The 25,792-nt window shown below is 34.5% G+C and overlaps 2 protein-coding genes across 5 annotated transcripts; one reads left to right on the top strand and one right to left on the bottom strand.

The window, feature by feature from the left end:
- Positions 1 to 448: 448 nt before the first annotated feature.
- On the bottom strand, positions 449 to 2,054 carry LOC111917400 (uncharacterized). 2 transcript variants are annotated; one of them, XR_002858873.3, is made up of 4 exons: positions 1,770 to 2,054; positions 1,598 to 1,668; positions 988 to 1,098; positions 449 to 872 (listed from the first exon to the last, which is right to left on the bottom strand). XR_002858873.3 is itself a non-coding variant. In XM_023913092.3 (3 exons), the coding sequence occupies exons 1-2, from the start codon at positions 1,995 to 1,997 to the stop codon at positions 1,082 to 1,084; spliced, it is 417 nt and encodes a 138-aa protein (XP_023768860.1). In that variant the 5' UTR covers positions 1,998 to 2,054; the 3' UTR covers positions 449 to 872; positions 988 to 1,081. The 2 variants fall into 2 exon arrangements, 1 of the variants encoding a protein (XP_023768860.1); XM_023913092.3 differs by having other exon boundaries at positions 1,598 to 2,054.
- Positions 2,055 to 3,461: 1,407 nt separating this feature from the next.
- LOC111917399 (uncharacterized) lies at positions 3,462 to 7,981 on the top strand. Of its 3 annotated transcripts, none has more exons than XM_023913090.3 (10): positions 3,462 to 4,042; positions 4,223 to 4,300; positions 4,426 to 4,547; positions 4,717 to 4,764; positions 4,890 to 5,014; positions 5,431 to 5,755; positions 6,409 to 7,168; positions 7,357 to 7,416; positions 7,580 to 7,699; positions 7,791 to 7,981. In XM_023913090.3, exons 6-10 carry the CDS (start codon positions 5,721 to 5,723, stop codon positions 7,833 to 7,835), a joined length of 1,020 nt encoding a protein of 339 aa, XP_023768858.1. In that variant the 5' UTR covers positions 3,462 to 4,042; positions 4,223 to 4,300; positions 4,426 to 4,547; positions 4,717 to 4,764; positions 4,890 to 5,014; positions 5,431 to 5,720; the 3' UTR covers positions 7,836 to 7,981. The 3 variants fall into 3 exon arrangements, with proteins under 3 accessions (XP_023768858.1, XP_023768857.1, XP_023768859.1); XM_023913089.3 differs by having other exon boundaries at positions 4,192 to 4,300; XM_023913091.3 differs by lacking the exon at positions 4,890 to 5,014 and having other exon boundaries at positions 4,192 to 4,300.
- The last annotated feature ends 17,811 nt before the right edge of the window (positions 7,982 to 25,792 follow it).

Here is a 25,792-nt window from a genome sequence, read left to right as displayed (position 1 = left end):
GAATCGTCGGTTCCTAACATAATCAGAAACAGGACAAATCGTCTCAACTCGTCGAGTTCATCTATGGACTCGACGAGTTACTCTATCTGTTTGGGCCATCTTAACAGATTAAGCCCCTACACTTCAAATCTAGGCTTCTAGCTTCTCATACTTACAGAAAACATCCATTCAAGGGTAAAGTCTCCAACTTTACCTGTTAATACCCGCATAAGACCAGTTTGGCTTAAAATCTAAATCTTTGGTACCTAGATCTTGGTCCAAGCACCATAATACTTCAAACTAAAGCATACTAACATAGATCTAGGCCTTAAACACCATTTGGACACGTAAAGCTCCTAGATTTCCTTCCATGCATGGCCTTTTTGGGCTTAAAGGCTTAAAATAACATCATAAAGCTTGCATGGGGGTTCGAATGGCATAAAGTTTGCACCTTTATGTCATAACAACCCTCAATACTTCCAAATCTAATGGTAAACCCACTTGGGACGTCCATGTCCCAAGGTTCATGTTTCTTGGGCCAAAAGCTACATAAAGTGAAGATAAAAAGATCTAAGAAACTACTAAGCAAGTTAGAGGCTTGATTACCAGAAAGTGGAGGGAATGAGATGTTACTTCTGGATCTACAACCTTCTCTTGGAGTCCTCTAGCTTCTTCTTCTTCTCACAAGCTTCAAATCACACCAAAACACTCAAAAATGGCTCACACACTCAAACAAGCTCAAGCTCACTGATTAGAGTTTTCTGGACAATAGGAGATGTTGAGGGAGGCCACAAAGAGGTGTTATGTTCTTTAAATAGGGTGCCAAACCCTTAAAATTAGGGTGACAAATCTTCTCATTCACATGTTCTTTTGCATTTTCTTCAAATTGGTTCCTGTTTTTTTGCAAATTCATCAAACATAACACTGTAACAAACAATAATCACAATGTTAATAACTATAACCAAAAAGAAATCAAGATTGATTTATTTTGAATAGTTTTCTTTCTACCTATCAGCACCTTTACAGAGTAAAAGATGGTTCCCGAATTCCTCATGACCAATAACAGACATTCTTTTACTTGCACTGTTGAACTCAAGAACATTTAAAAGCTCATATGTCCTGCAAATAAACAATATAAAGATTATTGATTTACAATTTTTTAGAATTTTTTCAAGATTTGATACCAAAATTTACAAAAGGGTAAAAAGGAAGAAATAAAAATATTAGCTTTCGACTTTTTTCTTGGACATAGGATCCAACTCGATAAAAGAAACAATTGTTTGTGTCCTTTTATAAAATTGGAATCCAAGTTCTCTTGCAGCTATTTCATCAGGGGATTCAGCTTCATAAGTAACGATCCCTGTTTCTCAACCATTAAATTTTCCGAGGATTTCCGGTCTTTGTACTTTATCATTTTCTTAGTTTACACATCTAACTGTGTGTGAATAGTTAATGTACAAAAAGAAATTTAAAGTAAACAAAAGGTAAATCAGATCAATGGTGCACGAAGTGCAATGAAGTAAGTTAAAACAGAAGCCCAGGAGATACATATATTGTCTTAAAATGGAACGAAAGCAGAAAAATAAAAAAAACAAATACAAATAATTAATAAAAACACCTCTTGCTTCACTGATATCTGTTGAAAACGGTAGATAAAAGTAGTAGATGGTAGAGACAATTCTTTGAATCCTACAAAAAACATATGAAAGCACAAATTTTAAGCCATATTTATTTACATAAAAAAAAGAGGAAGAAAATGAACCGAAAGAAGGAGGGTTAGGGTTCAATACGCATAGCCGATTGAGCAATTGGAAAAGAATCTGACCACCATGCATTGACCAGATTGAATCTACCTCAACTTTCTCAACGACACCATGTTCTTCAAAAACCTTTTGGAGTTCATCATTGTTTGTTGTGCGAGGGATGTTACCGACATATAGTTGTCTGGCAGCTTCCGACGACGGGTCGACAGTGACCACTGCCACCGGCGTTTCCTCGGCATCTGATTTGGGCACCATTTGAATACTCTTTCACCTCCATCTCAACCACCGCCAAATCGCTCCGGTCCTTCTTCAACTCCCATTATTTTATCAACACTTCCACCCTCCATATCTTTATCTGCAACTAGGGTTGGGCATTTGGACCGGTGGACCGGACCGTTTTTTTGGACCCCCGGGCCTGTTCTCGGTTCTAAGATTTCTATCCAGTCCGGTCCGGTTTTTTTCCCGGTTCGGTCCGGTTTTTACCGGGTTTAGAACCGGTTGGGCATGTTTAAGATTTATGTGACATTTTTTAAACACCCATAACTCATTCATTTTAAGTCGGAATGACCTGCGGTTTTTTCCAACACTTACTTTACAGTTTGTAGATGAATTTAGACTATAATTTTGTTTATTTTGGTATTATATTCATTGAGTTACAATCCTTCAAAGTAGAGCTATTAAAGCTGAAAAAATTCAGCTTTTCAGCAAGATTTTGTAATCTGTGACGTTTTTTAAACACCTATAACTCATTCGTTTTAAGTCGGATTGACCTGCGGTTTTTTCCAACATTTAGTTTACAGTTTATAGATGAATTTAGACTATAATTTTGTTTATTTTGGTATTATATTCACTGAGTTACAATCCTTCAAAGTAGAGCTATCAAAGTTGAAATATTTCAACTTTTTAATATTATTTTAGATTATAATTCTGAATTTTATGTATTTTTGACAGATAAATCATATGAAATGGATCTTGGTGAACTTGATTTTTTATGTTAGTTGCTTTTATTTGGAAAATTAATTTTGTAAGTTATAATATTATAACATCAATGTAGATTAGTTATGCATGAAACGGAAATGTAATCATTTTTACAAGTTGTATCGTATCAAACCTAATAACATATTCATTTTAACGAGTTCTATCAAACTCAAAAACTTATTTTAACGACTTGTACTCTATGCAATTAAAGTTGTACCGGTCCAAGAACCGGAAAATCCGGTTCTTGGACCCGGACACAGACACGACTCATCTAGTACGGTCTATGGTCCATAATATTCTCCAAAACCGGTCCGGTCCAAGAGCCGGTCAGGTCCGGTCCGATTCGGTCCAAATGCTCACCCCTATCTGCAACACCCACGGAGCACATAAATCGAAATCAAAGATAAGCCTTACCCAAATTTTAAGGCGGCATGAATAAAAAAATATAAGGCTATAAGCTTTTAACAAAAGCGTATGTGGCGAAAGTAGGAAATGAAGGAAAAAAAGAGGCACAAATGAGAAATGCAAAAGTTTCCTCACCACCATTTTAGCAATTAATAGTATATATAATCCTTTATAAAATATTAATGATAGATTTACCACAAACATAATTATGTTTAATGACATACAAAAAATGTCAGTTAATGAAGATAAAAAAGAAACACGTGCAACATTTTTTTAATTTCGTCCCACGTCTAAAAGAAGATCTGTTCGTTTTATATTCCGGATACATCGTTGTCATTTCCATCTGGTTTTAAAACCTTCTTCAACAGTTTATTTGTGAATGCCCTGTTCTCTCTCCATTCAATTTCGTTATCAGATTAGCCGATTTGTTTCTGAATCGTCTTGTTCCTTCACACAGCCTGGGTCCGGATGCCATTGGAATCGTCGCTTTTTCTCATGGCTGTACTGGTGTGGCAGGACGAGCCTGCGGCTTGGTTAGTCTCGACCCTACAAGGTTCGCTGTAATCCTCAAGGATCGCCCCTTCAGGTCTGGTGATTGCAGAGTCGTCGATGTCATGAAACTATTACCCCACTGCCACTGATGGAACCATCAAGCTTTTTATACATGCAGCTGAGTAATCAAAACTTTTTTTTTTTTTTTTTTTTTTTCTGAATTACAATGTTTCTAAATCTATTGAATCTTCTAAACACATTTGATGTTTTATATCTCTACAGTCCTACAACTCTTGCTACTGCTAGTGATTTCTGTTTGCTTTTTTTCTACAGAAGACAACAGTCTGGTAATCTGTGAACGATCAGTCAACTGGCTGTTTACACTTGCTTTTTGATGAACACCAACTGTTTGATATAATGCCCCAGTGAGTGACTTGTCTCTGTATGCTATATTATATATTTTTATTAAGGAGCTACACATGTTTGCATTAAATCTGAAGTATAATGTCTTTGAACGATCAGCAAGTTCTTTAATTCATTATATGATAGTTTAATTGCTAATATTTTTATTCAGAGCATGGATAAAGTTCTGGTACCATTTTCAGTTTTCAAGATGATCCTTAACTATACCACCTGTTCCTCCTATAATCTCAGATAATTATAGGGATTCCTTTTCCAAATGTGTAAGTTTCCCCTTCTTGTTTTTTGACTACATTTGCACCCTTTAAATAGGATATTATGTATTTATGTTATATTGAAAGTATTAATATCATGTGATGCTGATTGCTAGTATTGTGTCACCTTGCAGGTTTGATATTCAAGTGGCAGAAAAAAAGAGATACAACGATGCTTTTAAATCCTCTAAAAACCTTCTTAGTGGCAGTGAATGGTATTGTCAGCAAGCTTTCAGAGCACTTAATCAGGCAGCAGGTATCACATCTCCCTTGATCACAATATACTAATCTCACAGCTGAATCATGTTTATGAATAACTAGAATTTTTAAATTCTTATATAGTTTTTGCTGTTTCTATTAGGAGCTAATTGTATATTATGTTTTAGCTCAATCTTTTCTTACAGTGTAACTTTGATCTTCTGTAGGCCGTTGCATTCGACACAGGTCAGACTATGGAGCCATAATCTTCCTAGGTAGGCCTCTCTCTTTCTCTCTCCCCCCTGATATGTTTCTATGTTCATGTTCTCCTTTTTTTCACAACAGATTGATTTTATTTACTTACAAATACCAAATTAATTCCCAAATATTTTGCAAGCAGATGAGCGATTTCGTCAAGAAAGAAACTTAACATACATTTCAAAGTGGATAAGGAAATCCATTAGACAATATGACAATTTTGACCAGTCATTGGAAGGATTAAAGTCCTTTTTCAAGAACATCAAGGTTCTTTCTCTGACAAAGTAGCTTTTCACATTTTGGTCTGAATGCAAGAAATAGTAACATACTTTTATTTAACTGTTTGTTATAGTATTTTACTTTCATTTCTTCCCATTAAAACATTGTACCTTGAGCAACCTACACATTTATAGCAATGTCATACATATACAAAGGCAATTGTCACTTCTATAATCAAGTAGTTTTTTCAGGAAACTATGTCTTAATAAGATTTTTTTTTTTTTTTTTTACAGTACAACGCCTTGATAAGAAAAAAGATGAAAGTACAATGTCGTAATAGAAAGAAAAGAAACTGGGATGTGATAATAAACAAATAAATGTATCCAACAACTTATCTTTTTGCTAACTAGGATTTTCATCACTGACAAAGCTGCTGCTCATTTTGTGAAACAATGGAAGAACAGGTTGAGAATGATACAAAGCAGATAGTTGATGTTGATGCTATTGATGTGGAGGAGCCAAGAAACCTGTTCATAGAAATGATGAACCATAAAATTATAAGTAACCCCAAACCAAAAGGAAGAAGATCCATGTCAGATGCTGTTATTTCACCACCTGAAATATTAACAAATAAAATAAAAAAGTTTCCAATTACAAGTAAAAAGTTTCACTGCCCCTCCCCCAAAACAGAACCTATACCTCAGGAAACAATTAGGCCAGTGAAAAGAATGACAACAATCCTGGTATAACTTACATGGACTCCACAGGTGATTTGGAGACACAAAACAGGTATTTTAAACTCAGTTATTTTATCTAGGGGTCTTGTTCTTTTAATCATTGAAATAAAAAGAGTTAGTTACGAGAATGGTCCTTGTGTTATACCCAAAGTTGCATATTCAGTCCAGCTTTTTTTTTTTCTGTTTCAAATTGGTCCCTAACATTGGTTTTTGTTTCTGATTTGTCACTGGTCCATGTAAAATGACTATTAACAACAGTTTAAACATAAACAAATTATAGAAAAGTTAAAAAGAAGTCAAATTACCATTTTGTTCCTTGAGTATGGTTGCTTTTTTGCAATTTTGGTCCTAAAAGGTTTTCTTTTGCATTTTTGGTCCTTATTTGGCATTTGTGTAACGTTTTTGATCCCGGTTCCAAATTAAGTGACCATTTGTGATGGGTGTGATTTTTGCAATTTCGATCCCAAAAATAGCCATTTTACTTGGAACAGGGACAAAAAACGTTACGCAAATTAAGGACCACATATACTCAGGGACCAAAAATGCAATGTACTTTAAAAAGAAACATATGAGGGTAGAAAAGTCATTTTATCATAGAAGTTGTACTGAACCTGAAATGTTGGGAATAACACAGGGACCATTCTTGTAATTACTCTAAAAGAGAATAGAAGTTGGTAACAGATGTTTGTCTTACGTTGGGTGCAGGTTTCCATCGCCACCATCATTTAATATATCTCATGATGACGATTTTGACTTAACCATTGTTCATGAAACCCCGAGAAATGACGATAATGCCCTTGTCCATGAATATGAACCACCCATTGTGAAGGAAACACCAATCAAGAACAGTTACCCTGCTACTCTTGAATCCATATCTGAGTCAACCATAATCCAATCAAAGTTTCCCACTCGATCCTTTTCTTCTCCCTGTTCCACTTCAGCTTCTGAATGCATGAACACAACAACACCTAAAAAACAACAAATCCCTCAAAACAATTCACCTCTAGATTCGAGTGTCAATTCCCATTTTCACAAACGAAGAAAGTCTTCAGCTTTTGCATCAGTCAAAATGTCCCAATTTGATTCCCCCAAACCCAAACCCACATTTCCAGTGAAAGAAACCAAGAAAGATCTAAAAATATCGTGTTCACTCTGTAAAAACCCACTAGGTCTTGTGGAAAATGACTATTCTGTCCCTTGTTCATCAATGTCGTTATCTAAAATGCATTTGGTGTCAAGCTGGAAAGGGAGAGAAAAGGGTGGGACAAGTGTAGCTGTTGTGGTGTCTGATATTGGTTGTGTTGATGGGAGAATCTGGAAAAGAAATGGTGAAGAAGGAATATGGAGTAAAGAAGATGGATGTGTATTTAATACGGCTTTCTGCCCTTTCTGTAGTGATCAAGACAATTGCCTTGGGTTACATGTTGTGGCAACTGATTCCTCCAATGTGCAGCTTTTAAACAAGGTATGATATCAGTTCATACTGTTATAATATCTTGTGGCATATCCGTTTGATAGTTATTGAGGGCATATTGGTCATTTTGCTGATTTATGTTATGGGAGTTGGGAGTTGGGATGTGTTGAATATGATCACAAATTCTCTTTGATCCTTCGGAGATATACAACCAACTTATATAACTTTTCTATATGCAGGTGCTCTTTTATTCTGACAGACTAGATATCCAACATATCCATACATCAACAACAAATAAGGTAATTTTGCATACGTGTCAAATCGAAAGCGACTCCCTAAAAACATTTGCAACTTTTGTCTTATTGAAATCAATCACACAGTCTCAGTCCAATACATACCAAATACAGTACAACATGTTTTGTCCTATACTGTCATGTGTAACAAACACGACTTTAATTGTAGGAAGAATCACCATCTATTGTTACAAGTTTGAGTAAAAGCGTGCTACAAAATCCATTTGAGAAATTTGCCTACACATCTCCACAAACCAACTCAATAGGTTGGAGAACCACAAAATCTAAGGTCAAAATTGTCTGATATTCTGTTATTTATAGATTCATTAAACGTATTTTAAATTCTAGTTAAAGTTAAACTATGTTTGTTGATCATGCAGATGAGATTACCAAAGAAAGTCCTAGCATCCACTACCAAATATTGATGCCTAACCTTACATGTAAATTCTTAATCATTGCTAAATTGGTTTTAAACCTATTTTGGAAATTTAGGATCTATGGTTATTATTATTAACTTTGTGATGCATTTGAGGTGTATGACCAATAAAATGTAACTATTGTAGTTGTAACATTCATTATGACCAGCCATAGTTTTAATTTTGTTGTTTATAATGTTGTTTTCCTGCATTGGACATCTTAGATAATCAACTCTAACATGTGTTAATTAAAGAGATAATTTTGATGTGGGAAGTTGGAATTATCAAATGATTAGTATTTAGTAGGTTAAGTGTTTTTAATGGTAAGTAAAATATTTTTTACTATAAAATAGCCGACAAGACCATAAAAGTAATATTTTGCTACACATGAAAGTATATTTCACTAATTCAACCATTTAAACCCTTGGTCCAAGAAAACCAATGGGACCATTATGGACTATGAAAAAGAGAATGCGGAAATGATAGATGTTGAAATGATGAAAGAAATATCTTACTTAAATTTGTATCACTCTTTATTGTCTATTCATTTCTTATTTTCCTATTTGTTTTTCATTTTTCACCAGGCTTCATGATTTTTGTAGATTGTGGTCTCTTCTAGTGAGGCCACACATTAAATTTATGTAAATTTGTGCGTTCAAATGTTAAAAGTCATTCGAGCGTATTTGCTATTGATATTTGTTTATTTTGGTTATCATTTATATGGCTCAAAAAGAAAAGGACAACTCTTTGTTGTTAGATAAAAAAAAATTGTGATCAAAATTGTGACTGTGTTGGCGAAATATGAAACAACTAAAGAAGTTTGCCATCACTTGTACATATTGTATACTCAATCTAATTTTGATAAGTGGTACTGGTTAAGGTCATATATTTAAGCACTTCAATTTATTACTATGAGTGTCCAAGAGAGAAGAGTAACATTTGGCTATGATAGCATTACGATTTGAATTTGAAGGATTATATGGAATAATCTTTCATTGTACTCTGCTTCCCACTATTCACTTGGTTGTTCATGAATTGATTGTTGAAGAGATCTTCTTAAGTCTCAAGTTTATAATGGGTATAAGCATCTCCCACTTTTAATGTTTTTGTTGTTCTGAAACTAACTTATGCTAGAAACCAGTCTAGCCCAATTCCTAAAGTTGCTTCTGATGAATGAGTTTTTTTATAAACAAAAAAGCCATTGGAAATCTCAGTGCCATTGTTAATAAGGAAAAATAGCAACAACGTTCTCTGTAGCAAAACATACCATTTGGACCTTTCAACCACTCTTTTAGTCTTACTGTGTGGACATCCCATCCACTATAGTTTATTTCACCTTTGATAAAGATTGATCCTCATATTATCATTACACACTATTTGCTTTGGATCCTCACGTTTTTGAGTAGTCCATACAGTTCCTTGTTTCCAATCTTGATGTCATATCATAGGTATTTCTTTGTCGGTACTTTAGGTATCCCTTCATCCTTATGGATATTGGATTCTTGTGTTGATTTGTCTTCTTTTCGCTTGAGTCGGCTGTTTTCTAATTTGTATCTTTGGCATTCATGTAACACCTGAATTTTTAATACAAAGTATATACAAAAATTTCATTTTTAATTTACAAATCATAACAAATCTGGTGTACATTCATATTAATAAATCAACACAAGAAGTTATCAAGAGGATCTTACAATATTCTCGTGTAAGAATCTAAGTCCCGCGCTACCAACTCCACGTTGTGCTACTAAGTTTATTTGAGCATGAAATACACACATAACATGTCACAACTGGAAATTTTGTGTCATGTAATCTATACACTCAAGTTAATGTGAATCAAAAACTTAAGAGCATGTGTGACAGCTACTATTATGACATCAAAAACTTCAATCAAATACATCATACAAGTGCTACAAATAGTCATCAAACAATTGGAAACCCTAGAAGTTCTTGTTTAGGTCCACTTTGGACTAGGACTTCCTTATTGGGCCCAAATGGACCAATAAGCTTCCAATTTGACTATCATGGGCTTAGAACCCTAATTGGGCTCTAATTGGACCCACAATCATTTATTTTAACATTTTGGGCCATATTGGACCTAGAATGAAATGAATTAAAAGCTTTGATCCATGAATAACCTAAAATAGTCCAACAAAATGTAAAAATCATGTTATATCTCTTTTAGGTTAAAACTCACCCAAACAAACTCTAATATTGGGCTTAGGGGCAAAAAGCCCAAACTTTTCCTTTTCCCTTCAAAACTCTCGGCCCAAGGCCCAAACCCAAGGAGAGATGAAGAGAGTTGACTTGCAATTGACACCTCATTATTGTCTTTTGGATATCCATGCAACTTATTCCATATCTCCATGCATATCACCTCAAGGGTCTATTTCTCCCTCTCTCTCCCTCACTCTCGGCCATTGCAAACACACACACACCTCACAAACTCTCTCAAGAACACTCAAGAACACTTCCTCCCTCTCCACTCAAAGATCTCAAAATTTAGGAGGCTTTCAAGAGGATATTTCCACAAATTCTTCATCTAAGGTAAGATTATGCTTGGATCTATGACTTAGATTCTTTTTTTCATCAAAATCTTTTCCTAATTCATGCCAAAATCGTGATCTTACATCCTAGAAGCACATCAAACTCGAGATCTTCAAGAAAAGGGTGCTAAGGCCAAAAATCACCAAGTTTTCTTCCATCTTTTCTTCAAAAACCGAAATCACACCCTAAGGTGAGCTTCATACCCCCTATTTTCTGTTTTTATGAGTTTTGGGGGGGGGGGGGGGGGAATACAAGTGAAAGTGTAGATCTATATGATGGGTTTTTGGTCATAAGACATCCTACGTGCTCATACAAACCCTAAAGCTCGGATCTAGGTTTCTCTATTGTACATACTTTGAATCCAAGACTTTGAACCCTAATTCTAGCATATGGAAATCAGAATTCACATGTAAATAGGTTTAAGAACATACCTTGATTGTTATATAGCAATAACAATCCAATTCCTCCTTGAATTGACCTTGGAAAGCAGAGAGTCACAAGTGTCACTCCTCTAATGGCTTACAAATACCATAAGCAAGTGGAGAAGGTATAAAGAGAGAGGAGAGAGGTTAGAATTCGTATCTAGGACCTCTTGGGAAGGATTGGTCGAATTCCTAAGCCCTAGAGGGTTTATATAGGTGTAAAGATAGAGTTTCAGTCATTATCCTTATCTAGTTGCTTATCCACCAAGCAACCCATAAGATAATCCTTGAATCCTTATCATAGTCGAATTCTAAGTAATTATCACTTCAAATTCGTCCACCATATATATAAGATAATTCTTACCTTATTTTGTAACTATCACATAATTACAATTCAGCCCCTCTAGTTTAATTAATTACACTTGATCACAAAATTAATTCTTAATTAATTATTGACCAATATTAATTAAACAAATATGATTTCTCCTTTAATATATTATTCTTATAACATATTAATAAATCATAATAACCTCTCTCTTTATTTATTTCTCCAATCAAGTTGCTTTGGTGAAGGCAACCCAAAAGGACCATGCACCATCGGGTCAAGTACATACCAAAATAGTTATGGACTTAGACACTAATCCAACAGTCTCCCTACTTGGATAAGTCTAACAACTATTCTGCGTATGACTTCGGATCCCGATCTGCAATCGTAGCTTTCCAAAGCCGTTGTCAACTCTGATCATATCAAATACGCGTGTCCTTAGATAAGGGATCATATATTCCTCCATTCTAGATATCATATGAGATATGATTTCTAATCATTCTCTTTGTACTACTTCTCGATTTCTGATTTATGACGACAGACTAATTGAACAAATCAAATTAGCCCTAGCCCGGCCGAGCATTTACGTTTGTCATCACAAAACCATCGAGGGGCCCAAAGATATCGCTTTTATCCTACTTTGAATAAAAGGAACGGATAAACTTTGATACAATGCTTGCTTGTACTCACGCACCGAATCACACACAACAATATGTTTTATAACACCAAGTTACTGGTGCGTTTACATATTATCAATGTGCAACCGATTCGCAAGATACAACTCACACATCTCGGTTTCAAGAATATAAGATGTTATCGTCTCACTAATCACTCGTGATACAATTCATGGAGTGATCCAAGTGAGCGTGGGTTTAATCCAATGCTCAAATCATATTCATAAGCATTCATGAACGTTGTAGCAAACACTTGCTTATGTCTAATACTTTTCCAGACATTCACACACCAATTCATGACAGTTTTCAATCATATCTACTTCCAACATATGAACGACTGTGGCCCGTTCGAATAATTCGATTATTCTTAATAAACTCAATTATTCTGGAAGTCAAAACATGCAATGTGAAACACAAGAATAATACTAATCCCATATGACCTCAACCTTTGAGTATAAATAAAACTCGTTTTATTTATCACCATATCGATTACTCGTTATTTGTCGTTTCGGGTAATCAACTTCTTACTTGAATTACAACACTTGTCCCATGCTCCTAGCATGCACACAATGTTTACCTATGGTTCTTACTTTGTGAAATAGATCACATTGAACACATTTCCAATCATTCTCATTTCACAACTCCAAATCCTTTTCATAAGTGAAAGAATATCAAATTCTTGCTACTTATAGAATATGCTAGATTCTAACATTCTATGCAACTTATCCTTTCGTAATGTCACTGCACCAAAGTCACAAAGACTATAGCCAATGATATTACAAAATCTTCTATCGGAGATTGTTACAAGACAATTCCATAGATGTGATGTCTCTCACTCAAAGTACTTTCTTTGAACATCCTTTTGCATAGAAGTTCCTAATCTAATCATAGATTTCTCAATATTCAATTCCCAATATGGACACACTTCCATATGTTCCATATGACAACTCATTCTTAATAGAATCTTATCTATTCGTAATGATGTCGATATGGTCCATCCAATATGGAAACATTTCCATATTTTCCAATACTATACTTCCAATTACTCACAAGCGACCAATCCTCGTCGAACTTTGGATTGTCCTTTGATAGTTGTTTAATTATTTTAGTCTAAACCGATTCTAGTCCTTTTTCCCTCTAAATGTGCTCGACATTTGGAAAATTTTAGAATGGTCAAAAATTAAAGCATTTGCAATCGATCCTATACCCGAAGCGTATGGGACACGACGCATAATGTTTTATTTGCTATGTTCTCAAAATTCGAATTGTGAAGAGGGATGCCGTAATCATAATCGAAATTTTAAGAACACACTTTGTACCTTTGACTAAATTTTATTAACATTCCACAACCTAAGCCTTTAGATTTGAAATGAAGCATAATATTCTCTCCCTTAATTATAGCAAAACAATTCTTCAACTATTGCGACTGTGCAAAGTATGACTCTTGTTTTCTATAATTAATATTGCTAACCTTGCAATACTTTCCTTAATAATCATACACTCATAACTTTTATGCTCCCACTATCTTGATGATTATTATAAAACATAACACTTATGCTCCCACTAGCTTCGACATGTATTCATAAACATTTTAACTTTCAGAAAAAAAACAATGCTTATTGAATTTCTTGAGTTTATGTTTCTAATACTTAGTGCTTTGATAATCTTTTATCAAGGTTTCTTGAATCTTATACACATTTGCCTTCGATAGTTCATATGTGTGTCTAAACAATTAAGACTAATTGCCAAACCTCACAATTCAAATTATGGAAAGGGATGCCGTAACCATAATTGAATTCGAGAATGCAATTTTACAGTCACTATCTTCTTAAAATCTGTCTTAGTGAAAGCATTTCCTCACAATCATTTTCATGAAGGAGGAAATCTTATGACACTTAGATTTAAACAGTGTATTTGTTCCTATCCATGTGAATTTGTCAAAACCAACGTTTACGACAAATTCAAACTCACATGGAGCGAACTTTCTTAATCTTGATTTCTTGCCTTATGGTAGCACAGCTGCCCACCATGTCTTCCAAGTAGTTAAGCAGCTCACCCTTTCCTATCAATGTACCTTTCATTGATTAAGGTGCTTTGCCTTTTATGCGTTCAAAATGAGAACTCATAGAACTCACATGCATAATTAACTCGATTGGATTGGCATAGAATCAAAATAATGTCAACACGATAGGTTGTAAACCTCAACTCGTGTGCTAGTGATGATCGATAAGGTTTATTTGATTTGTTCTTGAAACCTTTCAAGACTATTAAGACTCCCACTGACTCCTTGACATATATGATTCTCTTGTCAAAAACCATTTCTTGACAAACAAATATTCAAGAGTTAGTGTAGCTTTTATCAAAACACTTCATAAATTGGTCCTAGTTGGTCTTTGTCTTATCCAAGACATCACAACTTTCCACATTTAATGAAAGTTACAAACCTTCTTAATACCTTTCACTCAATGTCACAATCTTAACTTTAAGACTTGTTATTGGAATGAAGTATGATTGACTTATTGATTTAACCATTTCTTCAATCCTTGATTTCTCTTCTTAGACATACAATTGTACTAAGACTCACTTAGAGGATCAATTGATATATGGTTCTTAATCATTAAGACCTATCATAAAGCATAAAAGGTACTCTCCCATCTTCTTAGAATGGAGAAACTTTTATCTTTCTGCCTACTTGATTCTTTTTATTCGTTCTGCTATTGATCTAAACCCTTTAATCAATTCAAAATTACACTTAATCTTGTAAGTATAATCATATTTACTAAACCTTTAGTAAATCATGACGAATATCATTGTTACTCTTATGGTGGTCTTGATCAACACGCAACATTGTGTGCTCGATCTCTTAGTCCTTCACTTGACACTTTGTCAATGAATTTGTCTAATTTCCAAATATGAAATTTCTCATTCATCGTGCAACCAAGTTGCGTGATTCCAAATTTCTGTCCAATTGAAACTTTGGGCGATGAGAAACTCTCCCTATTTGGTAAATTCTTGACTTTTCCATAAACACCATGAATAAGAATCATATCCATTTGTTGTAGAAATATGCAAACACCAATTTTCATAACGATTTCATTGCAAGGAAATAAATAAATAAGTCAAACGAAAATTTATTTTATTTATAAAAGCAGCGGAAAACATTTGTCCTTACAATGCCAAATCCATTGAAAACTATGTATTTCAAAAGAAAATTTCTAACAACTCTATCATAACTATCTAAGCTCAAAATCTAATCTTCAAGTCCATGCGATCAAGATCCATTCCTTGTGATTAGATTCATCTTGCTCTTTCACCAAGCTTCCTTTCTTTTCACCGATCCTGTAAAACATTCAAATGCAATCTTATTACATTATGTATTAAGAATTAATGAATAGGAACTTAATGGAGTTAGATAGTGGATTTTACCTGAAGCACAGCCATACTCTTTGACTCTCCCAGCTTCTGGACTCTTCAGGCTCTTTGGGCAGACTTGTATCCAACTCCCTCTCTTTTGGCAGCAAACGCAGGTCAGTTCTCCTAGAACGTCCTCGGAAGCATGGTTGGTTGACTTTTCCAACAAATACGCTCCATTGCTTCGCCAAATCATTTCTGATTCAGCGACAATGAGCATGTAAGTTAGGTCAATGAGGTTGTCGTCATGATTCATCATATAATACTTTCTTTTGAACTCATTATATGATTCAGGAAGTGACTGCAAAACCCAATTCACAGCCAACTCATCTGGGAATGACACACCCAACATCATCAACCTATCAATGTGTGATTTCATTCCTAGAATGTGGGCACACACGGGTTTACCATCTTCATGTTTCATTTCCAATAGGGCTTTAGTGATATTGAACCTTTCAATTCTTCGATCTTGTGGGTTGGGGAGAACAATAGGAGGAGGAGGAGGAAGTGAAGCATGATTTCTTGTTCCTCGATTGAATCGTGGAATACCATCTTCATGTGGAAAGCTTGTTCCACGGGATTTGGGAAAACCATAGTTGTCGAACTTTGACATCTACAATACGGGAGAAAACGAATTCAAGTTAGTTGATAGATTGAGTCCTTAGTAAATCACCCAAATGAGATACTAAGGCTAGGACCCAACACAATATTCTACAACTCGGGAGAGGGATGTCGTAACCCAAATTGCAGAACATTTGAAGGTAAGTGAATGACGATTCACTAATTTCCACCATGAAAAACGAAAAAGAATTTAAGTTTTAAATCTATGAAAACTCCTAGATCCTTTGAGATTCATTGAACTTTCAATGGCATGTTTAAATCTCGATATGCCCCTCTTGTTTGTGACTGGGATGCTGAGGATCACAAAGCGGGTGTGAATAACCATGCAAACTTACATGGTGCCCTCACATGTTACAGTCACCTATTCGATGTGCCGGTAAACCACACACGCTCCACCGAACTATGACAAACATTGAGTCACCCTTTGCTACCTTTGCTTAGACCCATTTAGTGTGCCGGTTAACCACACACGCTCCACTAACGTCTTCGCAAGGGCACAAAGTGTAATTTCATGGAATTGCATCAATTCACTTTTGCCTAAGTAACTAAGATTGGGAATTATATGAAAACATTTAGTTACTTTAATAATTCATTATACTTATAATGGAAGATTTCGTCATATCCTACCCGTTCGGCTAACGACTCTCCACTAGTCAAGAGTGCGGTGGGTAAGAGTGGATACCCATTCAATCGCCATTTTATAGGCAATTTCCTTAAACACTCCTTATAGACCAGCTTCGTGAATGAGGCCTACTAACGGTAAGACTGACTTTTACTCATACATATATATAATGTTAGACCTTTAATGTTATATATAGTATAGGGTGTATTTTTATACTTTTTAAAATACTAGGTGGTTTAATTTAACAATCATACTTTTAATTCAATTAAATTGTAAACCAAAAACTTTTATGGATTTATTAAACCTCTTTAATTAAACACCTTAATTAGTTAATAAAATCATAAGGGTGTGATGTGAACTTTTTCAAAACAATACTAGAGTTTTAGAATTTAACATTCCTAATTAAACTTTTAATCAACTTTTAAATTCCAAAACTTGAGGGCAAGTTTTGAAACATTTCAACACATTAGGGTTTAGAATTTAAATATGCATCAAAATTAAACTATTTAATCAAAATTTAAATTCCAAAACTTGAGGGCAAGTTTTGAAACCTTTTTCAAAACATTAGTGTTTTAACTATTTAAATTTCAAAACTACAAAACTTTTGGGTTCAAATTTAAACTATAAAACCTAAAGGGCAAAATATGAAACTTTTCACAACAACAAGGATCAAATAACAAATAATTCAAATTAACATTTAATCACATAATTATCCATATTTGATGATTTCTTGCAAAATAATTTATCAATTTACTTAAAATAATTAATCAATTATCTTATAAGGAAACAATTATCTTATTAATTGATAAATATCTTCAATTAGATTAAAAATATAGTCAAATATATCATATAATCGGATTAATATTAATCTAACATGATAAGGTAATTATCCCAATGCAAAAACAACAAGAAATCCCGAGATAAGCACTATCTGACGCACCGACTCGCCGAGTCACCCTCTGGAACTCGCCGAGTAGGGCTGACTCGCCGAGTCCAAGAGTGACTCGCCGAGTCAGGTCGAACAGTGAGGCCAAAACACGATTTTCAGTTACATCAAGCATCAATACAATAGAAACCAATCATGGCTCTGATACCACTGATGGGTTTTTGGTCATAAGACATCCTACGTGCTCATACAAACCCTAAAGCTCGGATCTAGGTTTCTCTATTGTACATACTTTGAATCCAAGACTTTGAACCCTAATTCTAGCATATGGAAATTAGAATTCACATGTAAATAGGTTTAAGAACATACCTTGATTGTTATATAGCAATAACAATCCAATTCCTCCTTGAATTGACCTTGGAAAGCAGAGAGTCACAAGTGTCACTCCTCTAATGGCTTACAAACACCATAAGCAAGTGGAGAAGGTATAAAGAGAGAGGAGAGAGGTTAGAATTCGTATCTAGGACCTCTTGGGAAGGATTGGTCGAATTCCTAAGCCCTAGAGGGTTTATATAGGTGTAAAGATAGAGTTTCAGTCATTATCCTTATCTAGTTGCTTATCCACCAAGCAACCCATAAGATAATCCTTGAATCCTTATCATAGTCGAATTCTAAGTAATTATCACTTCAAATTCGTCCACCATATATATAAGATAATTCTTACCTTATTTTGTAACTATCACATAATTACAATTCAGCCCCTCTAGTTTAATTAATTACACTTGATCACAAAATTAATTCTTAATTAATTATTGACCAATATTAATTAAACAAATATGATTTCTCCTTTAATATATTATTCTTATAACATATTAATAAATCATAATAACCTCTCTCTTTATTTATTTCTCCAATCAAGTTGCTTTGGTGAAGGCAACCCAAAAGGACCATGCACCATCGGGTCAAGTACATACCAAAATAGTTATGGACTTAGACACTAATCCAACAGTCTCCCCACTTGGATAAGTCTAACAACTATTCTGCGTATGACTTCGGATCCCGATCTGCAATCGTAGCTTTCCAAAGCCGTTGTCAACTCTGATCATATCAAATACGCGTGTCCTTAGATAAGGGATCATATATTCCTCCATTCTAGATATCATATGAGATATGATTTCTAATCATTCTCTTTGTACTACTTCTCGATTTCTGATTTATGACGACAGACTAATTGAACAAATCAAATTAGCCCTAGCCCGGCCGAGCATTTATGTTTGTCATCACAAAACCATCGAGGGGCCCAAAGATATCGCTTTTATCCTACTTTGAATAAAAGGAACGGATAAACTTTGATACAATGCTTGCTTGTACTCACGCACCGAATCACACACAACAATATGTTTTATAACACCAAGTTACTGGTGCGTTTACATATTATCAATGTGCAACCGATTCGCAAGATACAACTCACACATCTCGGTTTCAAGAATATAAGATGTTATCGTCTCACTAATCACTCGTGATACAATTCATGGAGTGATCCAAGTGAGCGTGGGTTTAATCCAATGCTCAAATCATATTCATAAGCATTCATGAACGTTTTAGCAAACACTTGCTTATGTCTAATACTTTTCCAGACATTCACACACCAATTCATGACAGTCTTCAATCATATCTACTTCCAACATATGAACGACTGTGGCCCGTTCGAATAATTCGATTATTCTTAATAAACTCAATTATTCTGGAAGTCAAAACATGCAATGTGAAACACAAGAATAATACTAATCCCATATGACCTCAACCTTTGAGTATAAATAAAACTCATTTTATTTATCACCATATCGATTACTCGTTATTTGTCGTTTCGGGTAATCAACTTCTTACTTGAATTACAACACTTGTCCCATGCTCCTAGCATGCACACAATGTTTACCTATGGTTCTTACTTTGTGAAATAGATCACATTGAACACATTTCCAATCATTCTCATTTCACAACTCCAAATCCTTTTCATAAGTGAAAGAATATCAAATTCTTGCTACTTATAGAATATGCTAGATTCTAACATTCTATGCAACTTATCCTTTCGTAATGTCACTGCACCAAAGTCACAAAGACTATAGCCAATGATATTACAAAATCTTCTATCGGAGATTGTTACAAGACAATTCCATAGATGTGATGTCTCTCACTCAAAGTACTTTCTTTGAACATCCTTTTGCATAGAAGTTCCTAATCTAATCATAGATTTCTCAATATTCAATTCCCAATATGGACACACTTCCATATGTTCCATATGACAACTCATTCTTAATAGAATCTTATCTATTCGTAATGATGTCGATATGGTCCATCCAATATGGAAACATTTCCATATTTTCCAATACTATACTTCCAATTACTCACAAGCGACCAATCCTCGTCGAACTTTGGATTGTCCTTTGATAGTTGTTTAATTATTTTAGTCTAAACCGATTCTAGTCCTTTTTCCCTCTAAATGTGCTCGACATTTGGAAAATTTTAGAATGGTCAAAAATTAAAGCATTTGCAATCGATCCTATACCCGAAGCGTATGGGACACGACGCATAATGTTTTATTTGCTATGTTCTCAAAATTCGAATTGTGAAGAGGGATGCCGTAATCATAATCGAAATTTTAAGAACACACTTTGTACCTTTGACTAAATTTTATTAACATTCCACAACCTAAGCCTTTAGATTTGAAATGAAGCATAATATTCTCTCCCTTAATTATAGCAAAACAATTCTTCAACTATTGCGACTGTGCAAAGTATGACTCTTGTTTTCTATAATTAATATTGCTAACCTTGCAATACTTTCCTTAATAATCATACACTCATAACTTTTATGCTCCCACTATCTTGATGATTATTATAAAACATAACACTTATGCTCCCACTAGCTTCGACATGTATTCATAAACATTTTAACTTTCAGAAAAAAAACAATGCTTATTGAATTTCTTGAGTTTATGTTTCTAATACTTAGTGCTTTGATAATCTTTTATCAAGGTTTCTTGAATCTTATACACATTTGCCTTCGATAGTTCATATGTGTGTCTAAACAATTAAGACTAATTGCCAAACCTCACAATTCAAATTATGGAAAGGGATGCCGTAACCATAATTGAATTCGAGAATGCAATTTTACAGTCACTATCTTCTTAAAATCTGTCTTAGTGAAAGCATTTCCTCACAATCATTTTCATGAAGGAGGAAATCTTATGACACTTAGATTTAAACAGTGTATTTGTTCCTATCCATGTGAATTTGTCAAAACCAACGTTTACGACAAATTCAAACTCACATGGAGCGAACTTTCTTAATCTTGATTTCTTGCCTTATGGTAGCACAGCTGCCCACCATGTCTTCCAAGTAGTTAAGCAGCTCACCCTTTCCTATCAATGTACCTTTCATTGATTAAGGTGCTTTGCCTTTTATGCGTTCAAAATGAGAACTCATAGAACTCACATGCATAATTAACTCGATTGGATTGGCATAGAATCAAAATAATGTCAACACGATAGGTTGTAAACCTCAACTCGTGTGCTAGTGATGATCGATAAGGTTTATTTGATTTGTTCTTGAAACCTTTCAAGACTATTAAGACTCCCACTGACTCCTTGACATATATGATTCTCTTGTCAAAAACCATTTCTTGACAAACAAATATTCAAGAGTTAGTGTAGCTTTTATCAAAACACTTCATAAATTGGTCCTAGTTGGTCTTTGTCTTATCCAAGACATCACAACTTTCCACATTTAATGAAAGTTACAAACCTTCTTAATACCTTTCACTCAATGTCACAATCTTAACTTTAAGACTTGTTATTGGAATGAAGTATGATTGACTTATTGATTTAACCATTTCTTCAATCCTTGATTTCTCTTCTTAGACATACAATTGTACTAAGACTCACTTAGAGGATCAATTGATATATGGTTCTTAATCATTAAGACCTATCATAAAGCATAAAAGGTACTCTCCCATCTTCTTAGAATGGAGAAACTTTTATCTTTCTGCCTACTTGATTCTTTTTATTCGTTCTGCTATTGATCTAAACCCTTTAATCAATTCAAAATTACACTTAATCTTGTAAGTATAATCATATTTACTAAACCTTTAGTAAATCATGACGAATATCATTGTTACTCTTATGGTGGTCTTGATCAACACGCAACATTGTGTGCTCGATCTCTTAGTCCTTCACTTGACACTTTGTCAATGAATTTGTCTAATTTCCAAATATGAAATTTCTCATTCATCGTGCAACCAAGTTGCGTGATTCCAAATTTCTGTCCAATTGAAACTTTGGGCGATGAGAAACTCTCCCTATTTGGTAAATTCTTGACTTTTCCATAAACACCATGAATAAGAATCATATCCATTTGTTGTAGAAATATGCAAACACCAATTTTCATAACGATTTCATTGCAAGGAAATAAATAAATAAGTCAAACGAAAATTTATTTTATTTATAAAAGCAGCGGAAAACATTTGTCCTTACAATGCCAAATCCATTGAAAACTATGTATTTCAAAAGAAAATTTCTAACAACTCTATCATAACTATCTAAGCTCAAAATCTAATCTTCAAGTCCATGCGATCAAGATCCATTCCTTGTGATTAGATTCATCTTGCTCTTTCACCAAGCTTCCTTTCTTTTCACCGATCCTGTAAAACATTCAAATGCAATCTTATTACATTATGTATTAAGAATTAATGAATAGGAACTTAATGGAGTTAGATAGTGGATTTTACCTGAAGCACAGCCATACTCTTTGACTCTCCCAGCTTCTGGACTCTTCAGGCTCTTTGGGCAGACTTGTATCCAACTCCCTCTCTTTTGGCAGCAAACGCAGGTCAGTTCTCCTAGAACGTCCTCGGAAGCATGGTTGGTTGACTTTTCCAACAAATACGCTCCATTGCTTCGCCAAATCATTTCTGATTCAGCGACAATGAGCATGTAAGTTAGGTCAATGAGGTTGTCGTCATGATTCATCATATAATACTTTCTTTTGAACTCATTATATGATTCAGGAAGTGACTGCAAAACCCAATTCACAGCCAACTCATCTGGGAATGACACACCCAACATCATCAACCTATCAATGTGTGATTTCATTCCTAGAATGTGGGCACACACGGGTTTACCATCTTCATGTTTCATTTCCAATAGGGCTTTAGTGATATTGAACCTTTCAATTCTTCGATCTTGTGGGTTGGGGAGAACAATAGGAGGAGGAGGAGGAAGTGAAGCATGATTTCTTGTTCCTCGATTGAATCGTGGAATACCATCTTCATGTGGAAAGCTTGTTCCACGGGATTTGGGAAAACCATAGTTGTCGAACTTTGACATCTACAATACGGGAGAAAACGAATTCAAGTTAGTTGATAGATTGAGTCCTTAGTAAATCACCCAAATGAGATACTAAGGCTAGGACCCAACACAATATTCTACAACTCGGGAGAGGGATGTCGTAACCCAAATTGCAGAACATTTGAAGGTAAGTGAATGACGATTCACTAATTTCCACCATGAAAAACGAAAAAGAATTTAAGTTTTAAATCTATGAAAACTCCTAGATCCTTTGAGATTCATTGAACTTTCAATGGCATGTTTAAATCTCGATATGCCCCTCTTGTTTGTGACTGGGATGCTGAGGATCACAAAGCGGGTGTGAATAACCATGCAAACTTACATGGTGCCCTCACATGTTACAGTCACCTATTCGATGTGCCGGTAAACCACACACGCTCCACCGAACTATGACAAACATTGAGTCACCCTTTGCTACCTTTGCTTAGACCCATTTAGTGTGCCGGTTAACCACACACGCTCCACTAACGTCTTCGCAAGGGCACAAAGTGTAATTTCATGGAATTGCATCAATTCACTTTTGCCTAAGTAACTAAGATTGGGAATTATATGAAAACATTTAGTTACTTTAATAATTCATTATACTTATAATGGAAGATTTCGTCATATCCTACCCGTTCGGCTAACGACTCTCCACTAGTCAAGAGTGCGGTGGGTAAGAGTGGATACCCATTCAATCGCCATTTTATAGGCAATTTCCTTAAACACTCCTTATAGACCAGCTTCGTGAATGAGGCCTACTAACGGTAAGACTGACTTTTACTCATACATATATATAATGTTAGACCTTTAATGTTATATATAGTATAGGGTGTATTTTTGTACTTTTTAAAATACTAGGTGGTTTAATTTAACAATCATACTTTTAATTCAATTAAATTGTAAACCAAAAACTTTTATGGATTTATTAAACCTCTTTAATTAAACACCTTAATTAGTTAATAAAATCATAAGGGTGTGATGTGAACTTTTTCAAAACAATACTAGAGTTTTAGAATTTAACATTCCTAATTAAACTTTTAATCAACTTTTAAATTCCAAAACTTGAGGGCAAGTTTTGAAACATTTCAACACATTAGGGTTTAGAATTTAAATATGCATCAAAATTAAACTATTTAATCAAAATTTAAATTCCAAAACTTGAGGGCAAGTTTTGAAACCTTTTTCAAAACATTAGTGTTTTAACTATTTAAATTTCAAAACTACAAAACTTTTGGGTTCAAATTTAAACTATAAAACCTAAAGGGCAAAATATGAAACTTTTCACAACAACAAGGATCAAATAACAAATAATTCAAATTAACATTTAATCACATAATTATCCATATTTGATGATTTCTTGCAAAATAATTTATCAATTTACTTAAAATAATTAATCAATTATCTTATAAGGAAACAATTATCTTATTAATTGATAAATATCTTCAATTAGATTAAAAATATAGTCAAATATATCATATAATCGGATTAATATTAATCTAACATGATAAGGTAATTATCCCAATGCAAAAACAACAAGAAATCCCGAGATAAGCACTATCTGACGCACCGACTCGCCGAGTCACCCTCTGGAACTCGCCGAGTAGGGCTGACTCGCCGAGTCCAAGAGTGACTCGCCGAGTCAGGTCGAACAGTGAGGCCAAAACACGATTTTCAGTTACATCAAGCATCAATACAATAGAAACCAATCATGGCTCTGATACCACTGATGGGTTTTTGGTCATAAGACATCCTACGTGCTCATACAAACCCTAAAGCTCGGATCTAGGTTTCTCTATTGTACATACTTTGAATCCAAGACTTTGAACCCTAATTCTAGCATATGGAAATTAGAATTCACATGTAAATAGGTTTAAGAACATACCTTGATTGTTATATAGCAATAACAATCCAATTCCTCCTTGAATTGACCTTGGAAAGCAGAGAGTCACAAGTGTCACTCCTCTAATGGCTTACAAACACCATAAGCAAGTGGAGAAGGTATAAAGAGAGAGGAGAGAGGTTAGAATTCGTATCTAGGACCTCTTGGGAAGGATTGGTCGAATTCCTAAGCCCTAGAGGGTTTATATAGGTGTAAAGATAGAGTTTCAGTCATTATCCTTATCTAGTTGCTTATCCACCAAGCAACCCATAAGATAATCCTTGAATCCTTATCATAGTCGAATTCTAAGTAATTATCACTTCAAATTCGTCCACCATATATATAAGATAATTCTTACCTTATTTTGTAACTATCACATAATTACAATTCAGCCCCTCTAGTTTAATTAATTACACTTGATCACAAAATTAATTCTTAATTAATTATTGACCAATATTAATTAAACAAATATGATTTCTCCTTTAATATATTATTCTTATAACATATTAATAAATCATAATAACCTCTCTCTTTATTTATTTCTCCAATCAAGTTGCTTTGGTGAAGGCAACCCAAAAGGACCATGCACCATCGGGTCAAGTACATACCAAAATAGTTATGGACTTAGACACTAATCCAACAGTCTCCCCACTTGGATAAGTCTAACAACTATTCTGCGTATGACTTCGGATCCCGATCTGCAATCGTAGCTTTCCAAAGCCGTTGTCAACTCTGATCATATCAAATACGCGTGTCCTTAGATAAGGGATCATATATTCCTCCATTCTAGATATCATATGAGATATGATTTCTAATCATTCTCTTTGTACTACTTCTCGATTTCTGATTTATGACGACAGACTAATTGAACAAATCAAATTAGCCCTAGCCCGGCCGAGCATTTACGTTTGTCATCACAAAACCATCGAGGGGCCCAAAGATATCGCTTTTATCCTACTTTGAATAAAAGGAACGGATAAACTTTGATACAATGCTTGCTTGTACTCACGCACCGAATCACACACAACAATATGTTTTATAACACCAAGTTACTGGTGCGTTTACATATTATCAATGTGCAACCGATTCGCAAGATACAACTCATACATCTCGGTTTCAAGAATATAAGATGTTATCGTCTCACTAATCACTCGTGATACAATTCATGGAGTGATCCAAGTGAGCGTGGGTTTAAT

Source organism: Lactuca sativa, chromosome 2, assembly GCF_002870075.4.
Source record: "Lactuca sativa cultivar Salinas chromosome 2, Lsat_Salinas_v11, whole genome shotgun sequence".
Classification (NCBI taxonomy): domain Eukaryota; kingdom Viridiplantae; phylum Streptophyta; class Magnoliopsida; order Asterales; family Asteraceae; genus Lactuca; species Lactuca sativa.
Note: the sequence above shows the minus strand (reverse complement) of the source record. Positions and strands in the feature narration are given on the sequence as shown.